The following is a 20,724-nucleotide window of genomic DNA, read 5'->3' as shown; positions in this document are numbered from 1 at the left end:
TATTTCATATTTTGGTTATATTGGAACTTTTCTTTGGTATAGATTTTTCACATTCTTTTGAAGGGGTATTCCATGTATCTAATTTACTTCAGTGCTAACACCTAAGGCTTGATTTTTACTGTTAAGGCCTAAATGTCTGCTTTTGCAGATCTGAGCATTAAATAAAACAGGAAAGACAAAAGGGAGCTTGTGAAAACACATTATTGTGAATGCTTGAACCCATATTGAGCAAAAAAAAAAAAAATATTTGGCAAGTAGATGTTTTATTCCCATCCAGTTATGTATATGGCTATGATCTTAGCTGAAAAAACCTAGAAAAATACAAATCTCGTGAAGCATTGCTGTGCTGCCACCTGTGGATGTTTCCTAAGTATTGCTTTGCCCTTTTGGTGGGTTACTAGTGATTAGAGCTCTGTGGGAAATGGTTTGATTTTTTACTTTTGCAGTGAAAACCTGAGAGTTCACAAAATTTTCATTTTGTGATTCAAAAATAGGAGAAGAATGACAGTAGGTGTTTTAATTAAAAACACTTCTTTTTTTTCCCCACATTTTCATTTTTATGTTTTTTCCATCAGTGTGATTATATATACTTGACTTTTGAACCGCAGCTGCTGAGAGCTTTGCAATGGGGTATTTCAGCAGTTTTCTTTCTTTGGAAAGCTGATTAACATTCCCTCCACAGTTATTTATGGCTGTGAGATTATCCAGACAAAACATAACATCTTTCACCAAAACCTGAAATGATTAAGTTTTTAGTGCTCTGTTTCAGTTGCCATAGGCATAAGGAGTTCAGGTTAAGGGGTGTGTTAGCTGAGCGCTTTTCACCGTGTCTGTCACTAAGTACTTCAGACAAAAGCAGGATAGACAGCTGTAAAGTAACTCACTTTTTCTACTACTACTTGGATCTTTCTTTCAGTCAGTCAGCTCTTGGTCTTTTGTTAGAAGGCTGAAATAGGAAATTTCAATGTCCCTTGCATAAAATTGTTATTAAGTAGGACAGCTGAAGAACCATGATACTTACAGGAGCACTCAATTTTTAGCTCAGATCTTATTGTCTGCTTCTCACTTCCCCAGTTCACTGGCATAATAGGTAATGATGTTTTCTTTGCTTCGAATTTTTATTTTTATCATTATTTCTGTGTAATATCCCTTATTGGATGTGAATAAATGTTTCCTCATTACCTTAGGATCATAGGATAATTCGGGTTAGAAGAAACTTCAGGAGGTTTCCTGCTCAAAGGAAGTTTGGCTCTGAGGTCAGACCAGGTTGCCCACGGCTTTATCCAGTTGCGTCTTGAAAACATGCAAGAAGGCTGCACAGCCTCTCAGCTCCACTGCTTGACTGTTCTTGCAGTGAAAACTTTTTTCCTTATACCCTTAACTTCTCTTGTTTCAGCTTAAGCCCAGTGGTTCTTGTCGTCCCACTATGCACCACTGTGAAGAGCCTGGTTCCATCTTCTCCTTCACTTCCCTGTAGGTACCAGAAGGCTGCTGTTGGGTCTCCCTGAAACAGTGTCCTGGTTTCTGCTGGGATAGAGTTAATTTTCTTTCTAGTAGCTGGTACAGTGTTATGTCTTGGATTCAGTATGAGAAGAATGTTGATAACACACTGATGTTTTCAGTTGATGCTAAGTCGTGTTTATACCAAGTCAAGGATTTTTCAGCTTCTCATGCCCAGCCAGCAAGAAGGCTGGAGGGGCACAAGGAGTTGGGAGGGGACACAGCCAGGGCAGCTGACCCAAACTGGCCAAAGGGGTATTCCATACCGTGTGACGTCATGCCCAGTATATAAACTGGGGGGAGTTGGCCTGGGGGGATATCGCTGCTCGGGAACTAACTGGGCATCAGTCGGCGAGTGGTGAGCAATTGCATTGTGCATCACTTGTTTTGTATATTCCAGTTCTTTTATTAGTATTGTCGTTTTGTTGTTGTTATTATTTTCTTCCGTTCTGTCCTATTAAACTGTTCTTATCTCAACCTACGAGTTTTACCTTTTTCCTTCCGATTCTCTCCCCCATCCCACTGGGTGGGGGGGAAGTGAGTGAGCGGCTGTGTGGTGCTTAGTTGCTGGCTGGGGTCAAACCATGACAAACAGTCTCTTCTGCAGGCTGAACATGTGCTGATGCTTCAGCCTTTTCTCACAGGGCAGGTGCTCCCAGGCCGCTGACTGTCTTGGTGGCCCTCTTTCTTCATGCATTTCATTTTCTTTTTTTCAATTAAACAGTGAGAGTCCTTACAAACTCTTTTTATCAGAGTTTTCTCATATATTTAAATTATGTGGATTTAGAGAAGTACAACGTGACTTTTTATTATTATTTTTCCTCCTATATGAAGGTTTCTTAGGACAGGTAGACTTGCTAACAAGATCATAGACCAGTATTGGAATTACAGTATTCCAGTGAGGCTACAGCATTGTGTGTACATATATACATATGTACAAGGCACTAAAAATAATTCATTGTTCATTTTCCTGTGCATCTTAATGCCTCCCACACCCTACTAGATGCTCTCTAAACAGTAGACTATATGTGTCTTTCTAGGTGATTAGGTCTCCTTTTGACTCAATAGTTTAGAATTCTTCCAAGGTGTTTGTATACATGTTTATTGACGTCAACAGTGTGTGCAGTGCTGCATAATACAGTTGATGCGCAAATTGTTTGAAGCATTGTTCTGTCCGGTCGCATTGTTTGTCTGATTTTCTTGGGGGTTGATTATGATCCTTTGATACTGATTACACAGAAAGTTGTTATGCACAGATTGCTCTGCTACGGAAAAATCTTTTCTTTTTTTTCCTTCCCCAAGTAATTAATATGTAGCATGGAACTATAATTTCAGTGTTAACCTTTGTCACGCTGAAGACTAATCCTTCTCTTCTGTGGTTTGTGTCATAGTTGTCTTGGAGTTTCTACATTTTGTTCCATCTTTTCCCACGATCATTTAGCTAAACAGCCAGTTTGGGTTCAGAGACTGAGCACTTTACAGAAGTTTTGTTGGTTAAAGAAAACTTATGGAGACTGTAGTACCTGAAATGAAGTGCCATTCTGTTACCTCTTTAGTTCACAAACAGTTTTCTGTAGTTTTACTCTTATTTGTTTACTATTATTCTTCATCTGTTGGTATACTTGTTAGTTTACCTATGTCTGTGTTTTAAAATAAACAAACAAAAACCCCAAAACCACTAGGTTGAACAGGGCACATAAATCTGATGACTTTGCTGTCTAGTAGATTGTCTTGGTTCTAATAGTTCTTCTTTATTTATTTATTGATGCTTTCTGTAAGGCTTCCCTACAACATACCACATCATGAGAAAATAAGAATGTAGGCTTCCTTTCAAATTGGCTTCTGGATGCCTTTTACACCTGTGACTAATCATGATCCTGAATAGTTATCCATTGTCAGCCTTTCCAAGAAGTAAACAAGTCTGTAATTATTTAGCTTTGTCAGTTATGTGAAAAGATCAGTGGGTATGTGGCCAACTGTATTAGTTCCTTTAGCATCTACTCTTTTAAAAGTTGTGGCATCTGATATTTTAGAAGAGATGTCAGCTCTGTATCTCAAATTGCCGTGTTCAGATAGATACTTGTGCATTCTATTACTACCACCAGTGTCATCTTACGTTGGAATGTGGAAATTGTTATAAGGAAAAAAAACGGAAATTATCTGCAGTAATCTGACTCATACATACAAATATAAATTAATATTCTGAGAAAGTGACAAATCTAATCTATCAGGTGAAAACTAGAAAAAGATAAATTAGGGTTTTGGTGAAACAACACACTGTCGGCACATTGTGTAGTGCTGGACTAAAAACTTATAGAAAAATTTACTGATTTTGCATTATTTAGTTCCTTGTTCTGGACATTCCTCACACTAAGCTGATCAGCTGAACTGATTTGATCTCCTAAACCAGGCCAAAAATAATCCAGAAGAAAAATGAGAAGGAAAAATAGTTTTTTTGACGGGTTAGTGAGATGAATATGTTTATTGTGCAATCAGACAAGAATCAGCAGAGAAGGGGCAGGACTTCTTTGGGTGGTAGGATTTGTCACATCACTCAGATTGAACATGCAATTTTACCTAAAGCATAGTTTTACTTATAGTTAGTTTAGCATGGTTTGCACTGTATAGTTTCTGGGTATCTGGTGGAACTTGGTAGTCCATCCATTCGTTTAGGCTGATGTTAAAAATAATCTTCTGAAAACTCTGATTGACCACTTCTGTATGGATTTGAGACACCACATGTTTCGCCTCTTAGCTGCATGGTTCAGTTCAGAACTGACAACACAGAACTGTGAGGTAGGGGGGGCTTGGGGTGACCACTACTAGGAATAAAAGCTGTTTGCCGTAGCGAGAGAAAAATGAGCTTTCTTCAACCTTCAGTGTCCAAAAGGGTCTGTAATGGTCAGGATTTTTTTTCAGCATTGACAGCTCATGAAGGCTTTAGGTGAGGAGGGAGAGAAAGAAACAAGTGCAATATGGGCATGAAACTCAGCTCTCTACAGCATATGACGGGTTTTGCTTTGTACTATCACACAGGTATGATAGGCAGAAATAGGAATAACTTTTCTTGCCCTGCTCAATAAAGTTGTTATTCTTCCAGTCTCAACTGTTGCATCTTATACAGTAGTGAATGTGGAGCTAAAATTTTTGTTCTTCCCCTTGTTTACAGAGAGGCAGATGCGACTGATGAAATATTTGACCTTTCTTGGAATCTTTAATAGAGGAAAGAATGCAAAAAAGTGTATAATACTTAATGAAGAAACTTTGTTAAGTCTATATGCTAAGGCATGCCATGGGGATCATTTCCAAGTGGTGGAAAAGTTTTTGTTCAAAGGAGTGTGAGGAGTAGCACACACAAATTCAATGTGGTTTCCTAAAATTGTAAATCACACTTCAGTGATAACATCCTGCTATCTCTAAGTGCTGACAGAAGAGACAAACTGGTACAGAGGATAAGACATTATCTCAGTCTAAACCAAGGCCCTTGCTTTCCTTGAAATAATTTCAGCTCTAAACAGCTTCACAAAATTTAAAAGAACATAGGAAGGGCTGCACCAATTCTGATTCAAGGTCTAGTCCATCTAGCATAGATTGCTGTCTTCAACAGCATCCATAAGGAGATGCCTAGGAAGAGAAGGAATATGGCAAGCATCCTCACCTTCCCTTCCCTCCCACCCCTGCCAAAAAAAAAATCTCTGTTTTCAACTATTTTCTGCTCACATGTTCTTCTGAATGTGGTGTAATTTGATTTAATAAGCCGTGTTGGCTCTCTCTTCCAAGTACCTGTGCAGTCTCTCCTTGAGGCTCTGTAAACTTCATGCATCTATAACAACTTTCAGCAAGGACTTTTATAAAGCTACTATTCAGATATCAAGAACCACCTTCTTTTGTTTGTTTTAAACCTTGATACAAATTACTGTCACACTGTGGTTGGCTGGGCTACTATGTCTAATAAATTCTGATGTAAAGCTTTTGAAAAATATTATCTGTGCGTAACTTGTAACGAAAGCTGCAGCCAGTCTTGGTTTAAAACCATTATTTATTTCTGCAAAAAGACTTTTTTTTTTCTTTTTTCCTCTTTGCAGGCACTAGGCATTACAGTTTTTAAAGTATTTTTCATGGCTGCTTTAACAAAGTTCAAACATTGTTAGAATGTTTAGAACTAATTTGTTTGGAACTAATTCAAATCACTGTTACAAAAAATCTGTATTTCTATTTACAGTGTCTGAGCAACACACCTCCTCTTACAGAATACTTCCTCAATGATAAATACCAAGAAGAGCTGAATTTTGACAATCCTTTAGGAATGCGAGGTGAAATAGCAAAATCTTATGCAGAGCTTATCAAGCAAATGTGGTCGGGAAAATACAGCTATGTTACCCCAAGAGCATTTAAGGTCAGTAGGGAATTTAACTTGAATGTACATTGTCAGTTTTGGTTTTGTAGTTTTAAGTATACAAAACTTATGGAAATATGCAAGAATAAGAATTTGAAGTAATATTCATCAGTATGCAGCCCATTCATTTAACTGTTAAAACATTTGGTTGTATATTTAAATAAGTAGCAACTGTCCTTGTGCTTTGGTCTTTGAGAATTAGTTTTGGCTTCCTGTCTCCATTGAAAAGCTTACGTTTCATAACTTTATAAGTTTTACCTTTTCAACTTTCTGCTGTAGCATCTCGGAAGTATCTGTTCTTTATAATGATTAAGGTACCAGAAGTATTTGTATTTATTTTTTTTAGACACAAGTGGGACGATTTGCACCACAATTTTCTGGTTATCAGCAGCAAGATTGTCAAGAGCTACTGGCTTTTCTCTTGGATGGATTACATGAGGATTTGAATCGAATTAGGAAAAAGCCTTACATTCAGTTAAAGGATGCAGATGGGAGACCAGACAAGGTAGTGTTTTTGGCATTGACCATCTTCATTTTAGTCAAGGCTATACGTTGCAAGGTACTTCTACATGATTGTGCACTGAAAGGTTGGGACACTGATCACGTGTTGCTTTTTCTGGAAGAGATTTCAGAAAATAAGCCAAGACCTTAAAATGGAGATCTTGTTCAAGTACCTGTGTACATTTCTGTTTATTTGGAAGATAATTGTGGGTGTGGGAAGGTGTTAAGGCTTTGTTAAGACCTTTTTGTTCAATTCAATGCTGAATTCAGTTGGGAAACAATTTCCATTCTGTTGTTCTATTATTCTTTTATCTACAGTATGCAGCACTCTGTCTCTCTCCAGTACTCCTGCTTCAGGGAAACTTTTCTAGCATTGAGCTACAAGCATATAGATAATTTCTTTTGTTACAAGTCTGAGTTACTTCAGATTGAATTTTGAGTTTTGTTTGCTTTTTTCTTGCCCCAAGCCACTTGAAGTCTCTCTCAGAATATGTAATACCACTGACAGAATCTCTGTCCTAGGAAAAGCGTACATCTTTTAACTTGTGATCCTGATAGTACTAACATATCTTACAGGGTCCTTTGGAGTGAGATTTCTATGTTTAGGTGGTAACTGAGAATGTTCTATCAAGTACTAATAATTCTCACTGTTCATTTCCTACTATTTTGTCATAACCCAGGGTGTGCTTTAATTACAGGTGGTTGCTGAAGAAGCCTGGGAAAACCATTTAAAAAGAAATGATTCCATCATTGTAGATATATTTCATGGCCTTTTTAAATCCACCCTAGTTTGTCCTGAATGCGCTAAGATATCCGTAACCTTTGATCCCTTTTGTTACTTGACACTTCCGTTACCCATGAAAAAAGAACGCACTTTGGAAGTTTATTTAGTTAGAATGGATCCACTTGCAAAGCCTATGCAGGTAAGCCTCTTAGTTTATGTACAAAACTGATTCACATGGCATTAACAATGAACCTGTGTTCCTTTACGTTTTCTAAATTCATGAGTACAATAAGCAAATCCAACAAGCTTTAGTTTTCTGGTATGTGTTCTAAAGTTCTACTTAGAAAGCCTGAGGAAGACCTATACATACCTTCTTATATTTCTGTCAGTTTCAAGGAAGATATTGGTAATTTCTTTATGGTTGTGTTAATAAGGCTTCTTAATCTTTAAAATGTATGCTGTCCTCATTTTTTATTTTAGTGTTGCTATAATGAATTTGTATGATTATAAAATTTATACACTCAATCCAGACTTAAATCCTCAGCTTCTTAGCCTCAAAAGGCAAATATTGGTAATAAGTGGTGCAAAAACCCCCATGACTAAATATATTAGGTAGTCCTGAATTCTTCTATGCTATCACTTAATAGTCAAAAGAAAAAATTTCAGATGAGATTTCTTTGAAAGGAGTATCTCTTTTGCCTTTTTTAGGAAGGATGGTATTATACGCCTTAAAATGGCATGAAACAGTGTACATGGGTTATGGTAACAAAATCATGATTAAATGGTTCTAGCTGTACCTTATAGGGTAAGTGAGGATAGGTGAAATAAATAATACACGGGCAGTTAGGCAGACTTGCAAAAAGGCTTTAACACCTGAAATCAGAGTACTGTAAGAAGGAAAGTGGGGGGAAAGGGCGTCTTCTCAAAGGCAATAGGGGGAAGACAAAGGGACATGTATTAACTACTGGGAGGTGAGCCTGCTAGAGATTTAATTATCTGTGAGAACAGGTTTGCATAAGGGACACACAGTAGTTGCAGATGACCATGTATGACATGCAAGATGGGTATGCGGGAATGAATAGAGTTTGGGAAGAGTACGAATTCAGTAGAGCTTTTGTGAGTCTAAATAACTATAAGACTTAAGGAGATACTAAACACATGCTGTACATGGCAATTAATTACAAAGTTATAATACCTTATTTCTAATTAATCCTGTCTTTATTTATTATGAAAATAACAGGTAAGAGTCCTGTGTGGACTTTCATTACAAACTGCAGGTGTACTGCACTAAGGGAAGCCACAGAGGGGTTTTCTTTGACTGTTAATTGTCAGGTTCTGTCTCTCCATGTGAAATTAGAATTCAGTCTTTATCCATTGCCTGCCGTTGCTTTTTTTTCCTAGTAATGCTTTGTAAACAACTCGTGTTGTATTCCAAATTTAAGAATCTAGTCAATAGCATGCATACTATTTAAATGCTTAAATAAGATGGTGCTGTTGAAACATAAATCTAAGTAATATTGGTGCTGTTAGTCTTCTTACGGAGAAAGTAAAATAAGATTTTAAAAAAGCATTATCTAAACTAATAAATGTAGTATTCAAAGTGTGTGTGTTTGTACGAGTAAAGTTGTGAAGGTAACTACTACATTTTCAGCAGCTTTCGGAATTTGTGTTAGTTGATTTTACATACTTTACACCATAAGTTCAAGAATCTGAAAGAAGTACGTGAAGTATGCTGAACATGTGATAAGTTGTTTGGTTTTTTTCTCATGCATATTTGTTGTCTTAAGAAATTAAAGTGACATTTTATTTTTTTTAGTACAAAGTAGTTGTTCCCAAAATTGGAAATATATTGGATCTTTGCACAGCATTGTCAGCTTTGTCTGGTGTTGCTGCAGATAAGGTAAGAGTGATTTCTTATATGAAGCACAACAATGAACATTTTAACACACATTAACCTGATTTAATGATGTATACTCCATTTTCTTTTTAGATGATTGTTACTGATATATACAATCACAGGTTCCACAGGATATTTGGCATGGATGAAAATCTAAGTAGTATTATGGAACGTGATGACATTTATGTGTAAGTACAGATAACATGCTTCATGTCTCTTTGCAGTTTGTTTAGTTATTTGCAAAAGATTAAAACCTAGACATAAGGTAAAGACAAATCTTGAGTGTTTTATTATTTTTTAATTTTTCCCCTTTGCAGCCTTTTAAATGACAGTTTTCCTCTGTGTTTCTGGTTGGTTTTCTTTTAGATTTGAAATTGCTATCAATAGAACAGAAGATACAGAACAAGTTATAATTCCTGTTTGTTTAAGGGAAAAGTGCAGGCACACTAGCTACAGCCATAGTGGTTCTTCACTGTTTGGTCAACCTTTTCTCATAGCAGTGCCTAGAAACAACACCGAAGATAAACTGTATAACCTGCTGCTGCTAAGAATGTGGTAAGGTTATTGTTTAAAGAAAAACGCATTTGTTATGAATAATGTTAATAGCTGGAATCAGTAGGCACTTATTTTTACATGCATTGCTAACAAACTGATTAGATTTGAGTACTTAGTTTTTTATTTGCTTTCTGTTAAATATATGAAATCTAAAATTTTAGCCACTTGAGATGTGAACTAGTGTGGATTTTAATTTGATTTTTTTTTTAGCATGACCTCATCCAAAAATTATTTGAGAAGACAGTAGAGAGTCTATCTGTATTGTCAGTTTATAGGGCTTCATAAAATGGAAATGTTTTTCCAATTATTCTGCTGTGGTTATACCTCCTGTATCTACTGTACAAGTTTATATACAAATTTATGTTGTAAAACTACCTGGTAGACACTTACTGAAACTAGACTGGAATAAGTGTCATTATGTGGAAGAAATTAGAATCATATAACCTCCAATTTAAATTTATGCTTCATTTTCTGTTGATGTAACTTTCTCTGTAAGTGAACCCATAAATTTTTTTGTGTAAAAAATATGGTTAATGAACAGTTAAAGAAGTGATTTCTGGACAAACAGAGACTAATACCAAGAATCAAGTTGTATAAAATCAAGTAACTGTCAAAAACGTAAGATCATAGACAAGCAGAATTTCAGATGTGCATGTAACAGTAGACATGTTAGACAATAAAACTATTAGCTCTGAATAAGTGAGAAAGGAGTGCAGGAATACAGTACACTAGAAAGGATTTGCTGTAACCGTTGAATTATCTGGCTTGAACAATGTAAATATTTTAAAATCCATTGATTTTAACCATTGCTTTCATTTGTTATATTTAGTCGATATGTAAAAACATGTACTGAAAGTGAAGACACTGAAGGATCCCTACATTGCTGTAAGGACCATGGTATCAATGGTAATGGCCCAAATGGAATACACGAAGAAGGCTCTCCAAGTAAGACTGGAATATCCAAACTTGTTTAGTATTTTGTGTTTAATTTGAAACTGAAGTTAATCCTGTAGTGTCTTTCAATTATTGTTATTCTTCCTCATTTCTTCCTCCTTATTCTTCCAATTGTTTCAGGTGAAATGGAAACAGATGAACAAGATGATGAATCCAGCCAGGATCAGGAACTCCCTTCAGAGAATGAAAACAGCCAGTCAGAAGACTCAGTTGGAGGTGACAATGACTCTGAAAATGGATTATGTACTGAGGATACTTGCAAAGGTCAACCACTCACGGGACACAAAAAGCGATTGTTTACATTCCAGTTCAATAATTTAGGCAATACTGACATAAACTACATCAAAGATGATACCAGGCATATTAGATTTGATGATAGGCAACCTAGGCTTGACGGTAAGTCATGGGGAACAGGTTGGACAACGTTTGATTCTGATACTTTTTTCTGATTCCGCTTCCATAGAATAGTGTTTCATTCTCTCTGTGTGCTATTTGATATATCTTTATTTCCAATAGAAAATTCTGTATAAAAAATTAATTTGTTATTGTAATTAACTCTTAGAAATGCAAAAATTGTGTGTGCTTCTAATTTTTCATCTTAAATTCATGCTAGCATTGTTTAATTCGTTTTGAAGCGTGTTTGCCCAAAGTTAATACAATTTCATGTAAAGCAAGAAATAATATTAAGAGAAAACATGTTTTTAATCTTAGAAAGATCTTTCCTTGCTTTGGATTGGGATCCTGAATTGAAGAAGAGATATTTTGATGATAGTGCAGCAGAGGTAAGCTGTTTATGTTGCTCCCCTTTCCAGAATAAAAAAAAAAAAAAAAAAGTGAAAAATACAACTTAATTAATGTGGCATAAGAGATTGTAAGTCTTCAAAAGAAGCAGCTGGTATTTCTTTTTTTTTTTTCACATTATTCGTAGTAAATATGTTGTCATAAAACTTCATTTACACATCTAAGTAAATAGCAAATCTGAGGCTTACTAATTTGGAATTAAATCTGAAGCTGTGAAAACTTTTTGCTTGAATGGTTTCTGATCAGTTTTTCCATATATAGGAGCTTTGTAGTTACTGTTTATAGTAAGACGACATCACTAAAATGAGTTTTGTTTCATTTGTTCTCTTAACTCAAGAAATACTTCTCTTTAGGATTTTGAAAAACATGAAAGTGTGGAATATAAGCCTCCCAAAAAGCCTTTTGTGAAATTAAAAGATTGCATTGAGCTGTTCACAACAAAGGAAAAACTAGGTGCTGAAGACCCATGGTAAGGACAAAAAATTAAATTTGTTATGTTCTATTGTATATTTCTCAAAATGTAATCAAAACCACACTTGGAACATTAACAGAGATACCTAATTGATTTCTTAATGGTATTTTGAACCTTGTCATTTCAAGCGTAGCTGAAAATTCACAAAATGTTTTCTATTTTGATCCATTGCTTAACTAAAATTGTTACCATATGCAGAAGGTTGTATTTGTATGAGAGACAATTAATGCATTCAGAATTAGGAGGAAGGGTAGATCCGTAAGATATTCTAGTCTGTGAATTGCGATCCACAGTGAATGAATAATATTGTGCCAAATCCAACGCAGTGGTTTACAAATATTCCTTTCTGAGATGAGAAAGGTTGGTGCATACTGAAGGTTTTTTTGTGGAAATATACAGCTTGCCTTGCATTGATATATGAAATAGGGATGTGCTTAACCATCAGGTTTGTGGGATGGGGAATATCTCTAGCCAGTAGGACCTCTGAAATTCATGTTCCAACGATTAAGTTTTTGGCAGAGACTTTTATTCTGATTCATGGTTCTTCCAAATTATGATTTGGTATCATACCTGAATATTCACAATTATAGGATGTTCCTGTAAGATCCTTCTTCTCCAGGAATTTTCTAGCATATAAGAGTCCTTCAGCAACACCTGAAGCTCAGAATTAAGCTTGAAAAGAGGGTCTGCCACTTTTTCTTCTGTGGATACTTAAAGTTTTGGAGGCTTCCAAACTTTGTCACCAGAGATCCTCCCTTTATTTGGGCAGGGAGGGGGCTGACTTACAAATTCTCCTTTTTTGTTTCTGGGTTGGCTAGATTATACAACACTGGATAGACTATTTGAGATACCCTATAACTCAAGTGTGGTGAAGCACTTCCATTTTTGCAGCACATTTTAAGCAGAGTATTTAAAATACAAAATATAACTACTGCTGAAGTCAAGCAGTTGCTACTAGATACATCTCACCAGAGGTCATTAATCACATTCTTTCTTCATTTGTCTGGTCTTCACAGGTCTAATCTATGAGAGCTCATCATCCCTAGTCCAGTGCTATTTGTATTCCAAATATTCTAAGATGACTGGGAAGACAGTTCTTCAGTTAGAGCCTGCCCTTACAGTTCTCCTAATTTCTTGTCATTATCTGATGGTACTATGTAAAGACACTTGTGCAGTCTTTTTTAATTAGGGCTCATCTCTTTTCCCTGGATCTTTACTTGTTAGATACCAAGATGCAGAATGTGCGTAGACCACTTCACAGAAGAGTTGCTTCCATGCATTCTTACTTACCTTCCTCCCTGAGCCTTAGTTCTTGAAGGATACAAGTATGCATTGCAGGGAACAGAAATTTATAAGTCACAGCCTGTTTAGTACTTGTCTACTAAGGAGGCAAGTTTTTTAGCAAGGAGTTTTTTTCAGGTTTCAGTAGTCACTGTTACCTGGTTTTAGTGGTAGGTGGGATGGGGTGGGAGACGAGTGAATTACGAAATTGAAACTTGGAAGAACCACAGTTGTCTGTTATTTATGGCTTTTCATATAGTCAGTTTTCCTGAAGTATTTTCATAAACCTTTGTCATCTTTTATAAAATATGAGAAAGCTGTGTTTTAACTAAAGATACAGGAACTACTATAGGAGATGAGAATCCTATATTAGGGGGGTGCTACTTTTGAGTTTAAAATGCTGTCAAGCTTCACTGTGAGCCCACTTCTGCACTAGCACCTCATATTTTAAACTGGAAGGGATATCGATGGCATTAGTAACAGAAGATGGAACGTGTCTGTGTGTTTCAGCTTTTGCTCATTCAGTTCCTCCCACGTTACTGGCTTTCTCAGTGGTAATGTATTTTAACATACATACAGACTGCAGTTATTTAAAATCGGTATTTTTTTTTTTCTTTCAGGTATTGTCCAAACTGTAAAGAACATCAGCAAGCTACCAAGAAGTTAGACTTGTGGTCGCTGCCCCCCGTACTGGTAGTTCATCTAAAGCGCTTTTCCTACAGCAGATACATGAGGGACAAGTTGGATACATTGGTTGACTTTCCAATAAAGTAAGAAACGTAAATATTTCGGTGCTAGAAGTGTAAAAGTTAGCATGACTGGGGCACACGTTTAATCCAGTAATTATGTAAAATGGTTTTTGTTCTCAGCTTCCATGCGTGGATCCAGTAAACACTTGCAGGTGAAAAGTATGAACTTGGAAAAATAATAACAGTAGATAAGTATGGAAGAACTCTTATCGATAGTTTTGGCTAAGGTTACTGGTTCCTGTTCCACTACTCACAGAGTGAGAGATGCATTGTCAGTGTAGTCTGGTGTATGTGTGTTTTGTGGGGAATATAAAGTAAAGGGCTCAAAGACCACCAAAATGTGAAATGGTTAAAAATATTATTAACATGAACTTCTTTTGGTTGTTTTTTTTGTGTGGTTTTGTTGTGTGTGGTTTTTTTTTTTTTTAAACAGCGACTTGGACATGTCAGAGTTCCTTATTAATCCCAATGCAGGGCCGTGCTGCTACAACTTGATTGCTGTCTCCAACCACTATGGAGGAATGGGAGGAGGGCATTGTAAGTTGATTTCAAATATCATCATTCTACGTGCCAGCTTTCTTTCCATGTTTATTTTGATTTAAGTACTAATCACTTTGAATCAATGGCATTTTTTAATAGTTGGGGACAACTTTTTTCATTACCTTGAAATGTTTTCACAAGTATTCTAACCCAAAAATCTGTATGAAATGAGCTTTCAAGGATAATTGTAGGTTCTTTTATACTTCTAGCTATGCATATTGTAAAAAGAGAAAACCTAAGAGCTCCATGAGAGCTACTGTACTCTTACAACTGATTTTGTCTTACTTGTCTGTATTTTTGTACATTGTGCATCTCCTTGAAAGAAGAGAGAAAAATGAAAAAGTGACTGAGGGATTTTATTTTGACAGTCCTTTCTCACTATACATTCTCTTTAGAAGGGGAATGTTCTTGGTTAAGCTTTCTCTGCTTAAAAAAATGAAAGTGTGAAAGTATGAGTCATAATAGTGATAATAAGTTTTTGTTAGTTAAATGTCAAGTGTTTGACAGTAACAGACTCTAGCAACTGATTGTATTACATCTATGAAGATACAAAGTCCCTAGACGTTGTACTTTTTTGTCCTAGATACTGCTTTTGCAAAAAATAAGGATGATGGAAAATGGTACTACTTTGATGACAGTAGTGTGTCCACTGCATGTGAGGACCAAATAGTGGCAAGTACCTTTTGTGTTTCTAAAATTGGGACTGTTGATGATGTTTTCTCGTTGAGGGAAGAAAAATGAAGAGTAAATCATGAACCTTGCAGTAAATTTGTAGGTAGTAGTTCGTGTTCTTTCAAAGGACAGCACGAAACAAAAATGGTTTGCTCCGACATGCAAAAATAACTTACATGAAAGCTTTGGATTTCTTCGTAATTTTACCTTGTAGACTTGGAAGCAAAAAAAAAAAAAAAAAAAGGGTAACTTGGAGTGGAAATGTTTTGTCTGGAGCCTCATGAGCATATTACACTTCTCTCTTTTACAGTCCAAAGCAGCATATGTGCTCTTCTACCAGAGACAGGACACAATCAGTGGAACTGGCTTTTTCCCTCTTGACCGGGAAACTAAACAAGGTGCTTCAGCTGCCACAGGCATCCCACTAGAAAGTGATGAAGACAGCAATGAAAATGATAATGATCTAGAAAATGAAAACTGTATGCACACTAACTAATGGAAGAACTAGAAGCCATAAGAGACTTTCTTACTGGGGATACCTATTGAAAGAGTGAAATTGCCCACCAAATTAAGAATAAAAATCTGAGATGGGGAATTTCAGATAACAGAATGTAAATCTTTATTACATTTTAACATGTGCAGTACTTGAAGTGAAACAATAAAAACTTAAACAGAAATTGTCTCTAATGCATTTACAGTCTTGTATTCACAAGCTATATATAGGAAATCACAAATAAACCCCTTTTAAGTTTTCTGCTGCTGTTCTGATGGATTATGTTTTCTTTTGTTTTGGCTGTGAGTTAATAACTAAAATGTTAAATCTGTGGACTTCTGACATTTATTTTCTTAGTACTGCAGGAATACTACTGCCAAGTCTAGTTACTGGATGAATATATACATGTTCCTTAGGCTGTCACACAGACTACAAGTAAAAATGTCATAAATATATAAGCAGTAGTTTTCTTGAAACAGCAAATTTTTGTTTCTCCCTAAATTTATTTTTTTTTTTCAATTCGGTCACAATAGAAGAAATAGCTTGAAAAGGTGTTTTAACCTTTTGTGATATAGTTGAGCATCCAGAATATTATGTTCATCTTACTGCTGCTGTGGAACAGGTTCTGGATTTCATGCTGCATTAACAAAAAGTTTTTCAATTAAATGTAAGTATCCTTTGTTGCTTGTTGGAATCTACTCTGCAGACATAATTCCTGTTATCTTGCTTATAAGACATGCATAATTTTAATCTGGTGTCAGTCCAAAATTTAAAATTGTGCTGTAACTTCTCTTTCCCCAGTTTTTGTAGTTTGACAGCTTGCAAACTACTCTGTAATAGGGTCAGAGTTAATAGTATCCTGTATCCATAGTAATGACTGTGTATCGGGCTTAGATGAGAAGTTTTTTAATATAACCTGCCTTTAAATTGTTAATGAACAAAATTACTTTAAAGGTAGGCCTGTTAATTTTCTTTGTGTGTTCCTGATGGAATTCACCATAGCCTTACAGCATATCTGAAAAGGTAACTCATTATAAGAGAACTGGCATTTGCATGTTCAAGTCAGAACCTGTACAGTATATAAGGCATACAAACTTTGAATTGGATTTTAGTTAACTATGTCCAGGGGTCCAGGATGCCAAAATAAGTGTGACAGTTTGAAACATTTTTTAATTTGCTGCTTTCCCTTTGATCTAGTTGGAAGAATGTATTGTTGATTTGTATACAATACTGCCTTTGAGAGGGGCTCTTAAGTGCGGGGGCACACTTCACATATCTACTACCTGGAGAATTGCTTTGTGTCCCACTGTTTAAACAAGTAATTTAAAGAAGAAAAAAGCAAAAAGTATGATGTTCTTCACTTGAACTAATCAAATACAATAGGTTATAAATTGTGTATTGTAAATAAAAGTTCACTCTGTGAGTGCACATTTTGGTAAATTATTTATTTATGTTAGCATTAAAAAGTTTAAAATATTGCATTTGACCAGGATATAAATGAGGTATGTTGGACATGGCTTTGCTTTATACCTTGATATTAAAACTGGTGTTTCATCCTGGTATTTTAAAGCTGCTTTGAGGTTTTTTTGTTTTGTTTTTTTTTTTTTTAAATGTAAACTAACCTCCTGCATGACAGAGGTTAAAATTTTGTCTGCACTTGAGTTCACTTGGGTTTACATTTGAAATGCGCATGTTTATTTATACAGATTTCAATAAAGCTATTCAAGGCCTTATTTAGTCTTCCATTTTCTTACAAATTCTTCTCCCACGGTGTTTGTGTAATGGGTAGTCTTTGTCTAAGACTTACATTATTGGTTACAAAATGGCTATTTAATGACCAACACAGAATAAGATTAATACTATTTTCAGAAGATAGTATCTATAAAAGAGATTCTCTGCTGTCATTGTCTGGCTCTAAAAACATTTATAAGGCTGCAAATAAAAATGTTTATCGTCATAAAAACCTATTATTTGTTTTTTAAAAGTAATACTGTAATAATAATTAAACAAATGGAAAGATACTAACTCTGAGATGGTTGGTGAAATGAGGCAATATATTTAAGATTAGACAAACCGATACGGTGGGGGGAAAATGACACAAACTTTTGGCTTAAAACCTTGTATTTAGGTGTGGAATACAGTAACCCAGTACAAAGCTGTGTATTAAATAGCTTGTGAGTTTAACTTGCTTATTTTAATCAGAGCACTTGAGATTTATCTGTGGAGTAGAGGAAGTAATCCTAGAGAAGCGATTGTCTCTCTGAGTAACACACACAAAGAGCCCCCCTGCATTCACACTGCCACTGGTTTTCCCGTATCATGTTAGCCTAGAACTTGCTTGGAAAAATCGCAAAGGAGCAAAGGATCTGCTGTCACTTACTAAAGTCTCACTTTGGAGTTCGTAGATCGGAGCTTTAATATGTGATAACTCAGTCTCCTAACACTCTTCATTATCCCTTTGAAAATGCAGATATATAGAGTCATAGAATCATAGAATCATTTTGGTTGGAAAAGACCTTCAAGATCATTGAGTCCAACATATACTTACATGGGATCTTATGTTTGAAGGAATGTACTTACCTACTAATAGTTGGATCATCCAGATACAGTTTAAAAAGGTATTGATCAAAGTAGCATTTAGTTAGGAAAAAATTACATGGTTTCTATTTTTTTTTTTGTTATTGTTAATTTGGCCTCCAAGATGACACACACTGAGTTTGTAAGCTTCCTAATCAGACATAAAAGTCGGTACCATTTCTATATGACTGTCTCAAAGGTTTCTGGGAATTCAGCCAAGTTGTCAGTTTTACAAAACTATTATGTATTCACATATAAGGTATGATAATTCGTCCAGTGTGGACATTCTTAAAACTACAGAAAGCATATTATTCTTTACGGTGTCTACCAGAAGTTATTGTCACTCAGCTAGTCATTTATGTAGCAAATAAAGAGGGTCCTGACATCTCTTTTTATGAATCATGTCTGATAAAAATCTACAGGATGCTTTCTTCTTTCAGTTACGTTGACAGCAAGCTTTTTGATGGCTCTAAGTATCAGCCTAAACCCCAAAATGATAAGATAGTTCACCTTGTTGATGTGAGAGTCACAGAAACAAAACAGAGTAGGAGGCAGAAGACAGCTTGCAATTCCCAGTTACTGCACGGATTTTGTGACGGCAATATGTCCTGTAAAGCCTGGCTGGGAGGGGAGGAGAGGGGAAGAGATGCTGCCCAGGACCTCTTGTTTCATTTGGCTTCGGACAGCGTTCTGGAGGCGTTGGTGCAGATCTGTTCCCTGATCTCTTCTATCATCCACTTACATTAAAGTCCTCCCTGCCTTCCTGGCACACTGAAGGGAAGTTTGGAACTTGCAGTTGAGATGACAGGTGAGGAAAGCCCTGCCAAATGACGTAGAAACCTCTCCTGCATCTACAGATGCTAATAGGAAGGCCACGACCCTTCCTAGCTTTCCCAACCCGTTAGTGCTGTGTTATGGAGTGCAGTGGATTTTTTTTTAAGCGTTTTGAAATCTTTAGAGGGAAGTTGGTATGGCGGGCGAAGAAATTACTTGGCAAACCCACCGGTTTTCTTCAAAAATTATGCCTCCGCCTTTGATGTCAGACTGTAATTTCAGGGTATGGTTTCTCATTGTGTCTAAGTACTAGTTACTTTGACAAAGAAAATCACTATAAATGTAGTGAAACAATTAATATGAAAGCTATGTTTGGAAGAATAAGCATGTTCTTAGTCTGTAGGCAAATTGCTCTCCAGATTTTTTAGTTCCTTTTCCTTGGGGGGTAAACAAATTGTGAAAACAGTTCCACTTTCTTGGTTCCAACGTTGCTTGCTTTACTGGCACCATGTGCTCCTGAGGCAGGCAGAGACACCTGTCTTACTGAAAAGAAATTAAATCTTGGAATAATAGCATGGAAACCCCAGAAGAGTCCAAATGTGACAAATTTGTGACCAATTTATCCCATTAACTAGGGAATGAACTGGGTTACTATATGCAAGGTAGCATTAACTATCATCCTGGGCCAAATAATGCAAAAGCTGATACCAGACTCAAATGATAAAGAATTCATATCAGTCAGTATGGTTTTATTTACAAGAAGTTTTATATTTATTTATATGAAGATCTGTTACTGGGGGGGGGCAGTAATTGCAAACGACAGTTGATAAAGATTATAGTATAGGTGCACCTAGAATTATTTAAGTGCTTGGCACTTAATTATCACCTTAAGTATCACATTACTCTCATCAAAACGTGAGTGTTGTGCAGTATCGCCTGATGCGAAGTTTAGGAACCGACCAACAATCTCAAAATAGTTTCCATTAGGAAATCATTGTGGAATAGGGTTGTTGCTGGAGAAGCTAGTGGTACTTGGTCTTCAATTAATGTTTTTATTCAGTGTGTAAAATGCTCAGTTCCTAGCTACAGAAGGTGTTAAGCAGTAAGTGCCCCTAAATCCTGTGCAGCCCTGGTAGACAAGCAATTTGGCATGAGCTCCCAACGTGAAACAGCTGTGTAAGAACTTGACCTTGGATACATAAGCAGATTTAAGAAGTTGACTTAATCTCCCCGGGTCTGTGGTAAGGATCCTGGGAAAATACACCATTTGAGTGACTTCCTTTTAAAAGTTCAGATTGTAACCTGGGGGAGACATTATAGAAAAAAAGTTACAACCCCAGAGTAAATACACGCGCGCTAACAGAGATAAAGAAGAATTGTTTTCTCGGAAAGACTGCCCAGAGTGGCTCAAGTTGTGTGCGATATGTTACGGGGGTGGGTGGAATAACTGTATGTGGGGGGTATTGGAGAGAAACGTTCAAAGAACTGATGGTTCAAAACTGAAAGCAGACAACCTGAAAAGGGAGATAAGCATGGGAGTCTTCTATGCAATTAGCATTAAACAAGGAGGAGGAAGGTACCAGCAGCGGCAAGTGGTGGGTGCTGTGTTGCCCCTGGGCTGGGCGCCTTCCCTGGTCAAGGGGGGGGTGGCCGAGATGTGCAGTGGCCCTTCCCCTGTGGGGATGGAGACCGGTCTCGGCCATCTGCCTCGGCTTTGAGATCCGTGAGTCCATAAATACCCTCTTCTTTCCAGAGGAACGTTCCTCCCTCTTCGAGCTAATGGCACCACTTGAAAACCGCTGAAAAGTTTGGAACGGAGGCCTGAATCTGTAGGTATT

At 36.5% G+C, this 20,724-nt stretch overlaps 1 protein-coding gene across 4 annotated transcripts in view; it reads left to right on the top strand.

Moving 5' to 3' along the window:
* The window catches only part of USP15 (ubiquitin specific peptidase 15), a 72,514-nt gene extending 55,246 nt beyond the window's left edge, over nucleotides 1-17,268 (top strand). For 3 of the 4 annotated variants that reach the window (XM_052788939.1, XM_052788940.1, XM_052788942.1), the window contains 14 exons: nucleotides 5,723-5,896; nucleotides 6,243-6,401; nucleotides 7,096-7,320; nucleotides 8,938-9,021; nucleotides 9,112-9,206; nucleotides 9,385-9,573; nucleotides 10,403-10,518; nucleotides 10,648-10,923; nucleotides 11,239-11,309; nucleotides 11,682-11,797; nucleotides 13,702-13,851; nucleotides 14,264-14,367; nucleotides 14,954-15,042; nucleotides 15,353-17,268. In XM_052788939.1, the coding sequence (XP_052644899.1) occupies nucleotides 5,723-5,896; nucleotides 6,243-6,401; nucleotides 7,096-7,320; nucleotides 8,938-9,021; nucleotides 9,112-9,206; nucleotides 9,385-9,573; nucleotides 10,403-10,518; nucleotides 10,648-10,923; nucleotides 11,239-11,309; nucleotides 11,682-11,797; nucleotides 13,702-13,851; nucleotides 14,264-14,367; nucleotides 14,954-15,042; nucleotides 15,353-15,538 (2,034 nt within the window). In that variant the 3' untranslated portion in view covers nucleotides 15,539-17,268. Of the gene's footprint in view, nucleotides 1-5,722; nucleotides 5,897-6,242; nucleotides 6,402-7,095; nucleotides 7,321-8,937; nucleotides 9,022-9,111; nucleotides 9,207-9,384; nucleotides 9,574-10,402; nucleotides 10,519-10,647; nucleotides 10,924-11,238; nucleotides 11,310-11,665; nucleotides 11,798-13,701; nucleotides 13,852-14,263; nucleotides 14,368-14,953; nucleotides 15,043-15,352 lie in introns of those variants that run through there. The other variant, XM_052788941.1, reaches the window with a different exon arrangement.
* The last annotated feature ends 3,456 nt before the right edge of the window (nucleotides 17,269-20,724 follow it).

This window comes from Harpia harpyja, chromosome 6 (genome assembly GCF_026419915.1).
Source record: "Harpia harpyja isolate bHarHar1 chromosome 6, bHarHar1 primary haplotype, whole genome shotgun sequence".
NCBI lineage: Eukaryota > Metazoa > Chordata > Aves > Accipitriformes > Accipitridae > Harpia > Harpia harpyja.
The sequence above is the reverse complement of the archived record's forward strand: the minus strand, read 5'-3'. Positions and strand labels throughout refer to the sequence as shown.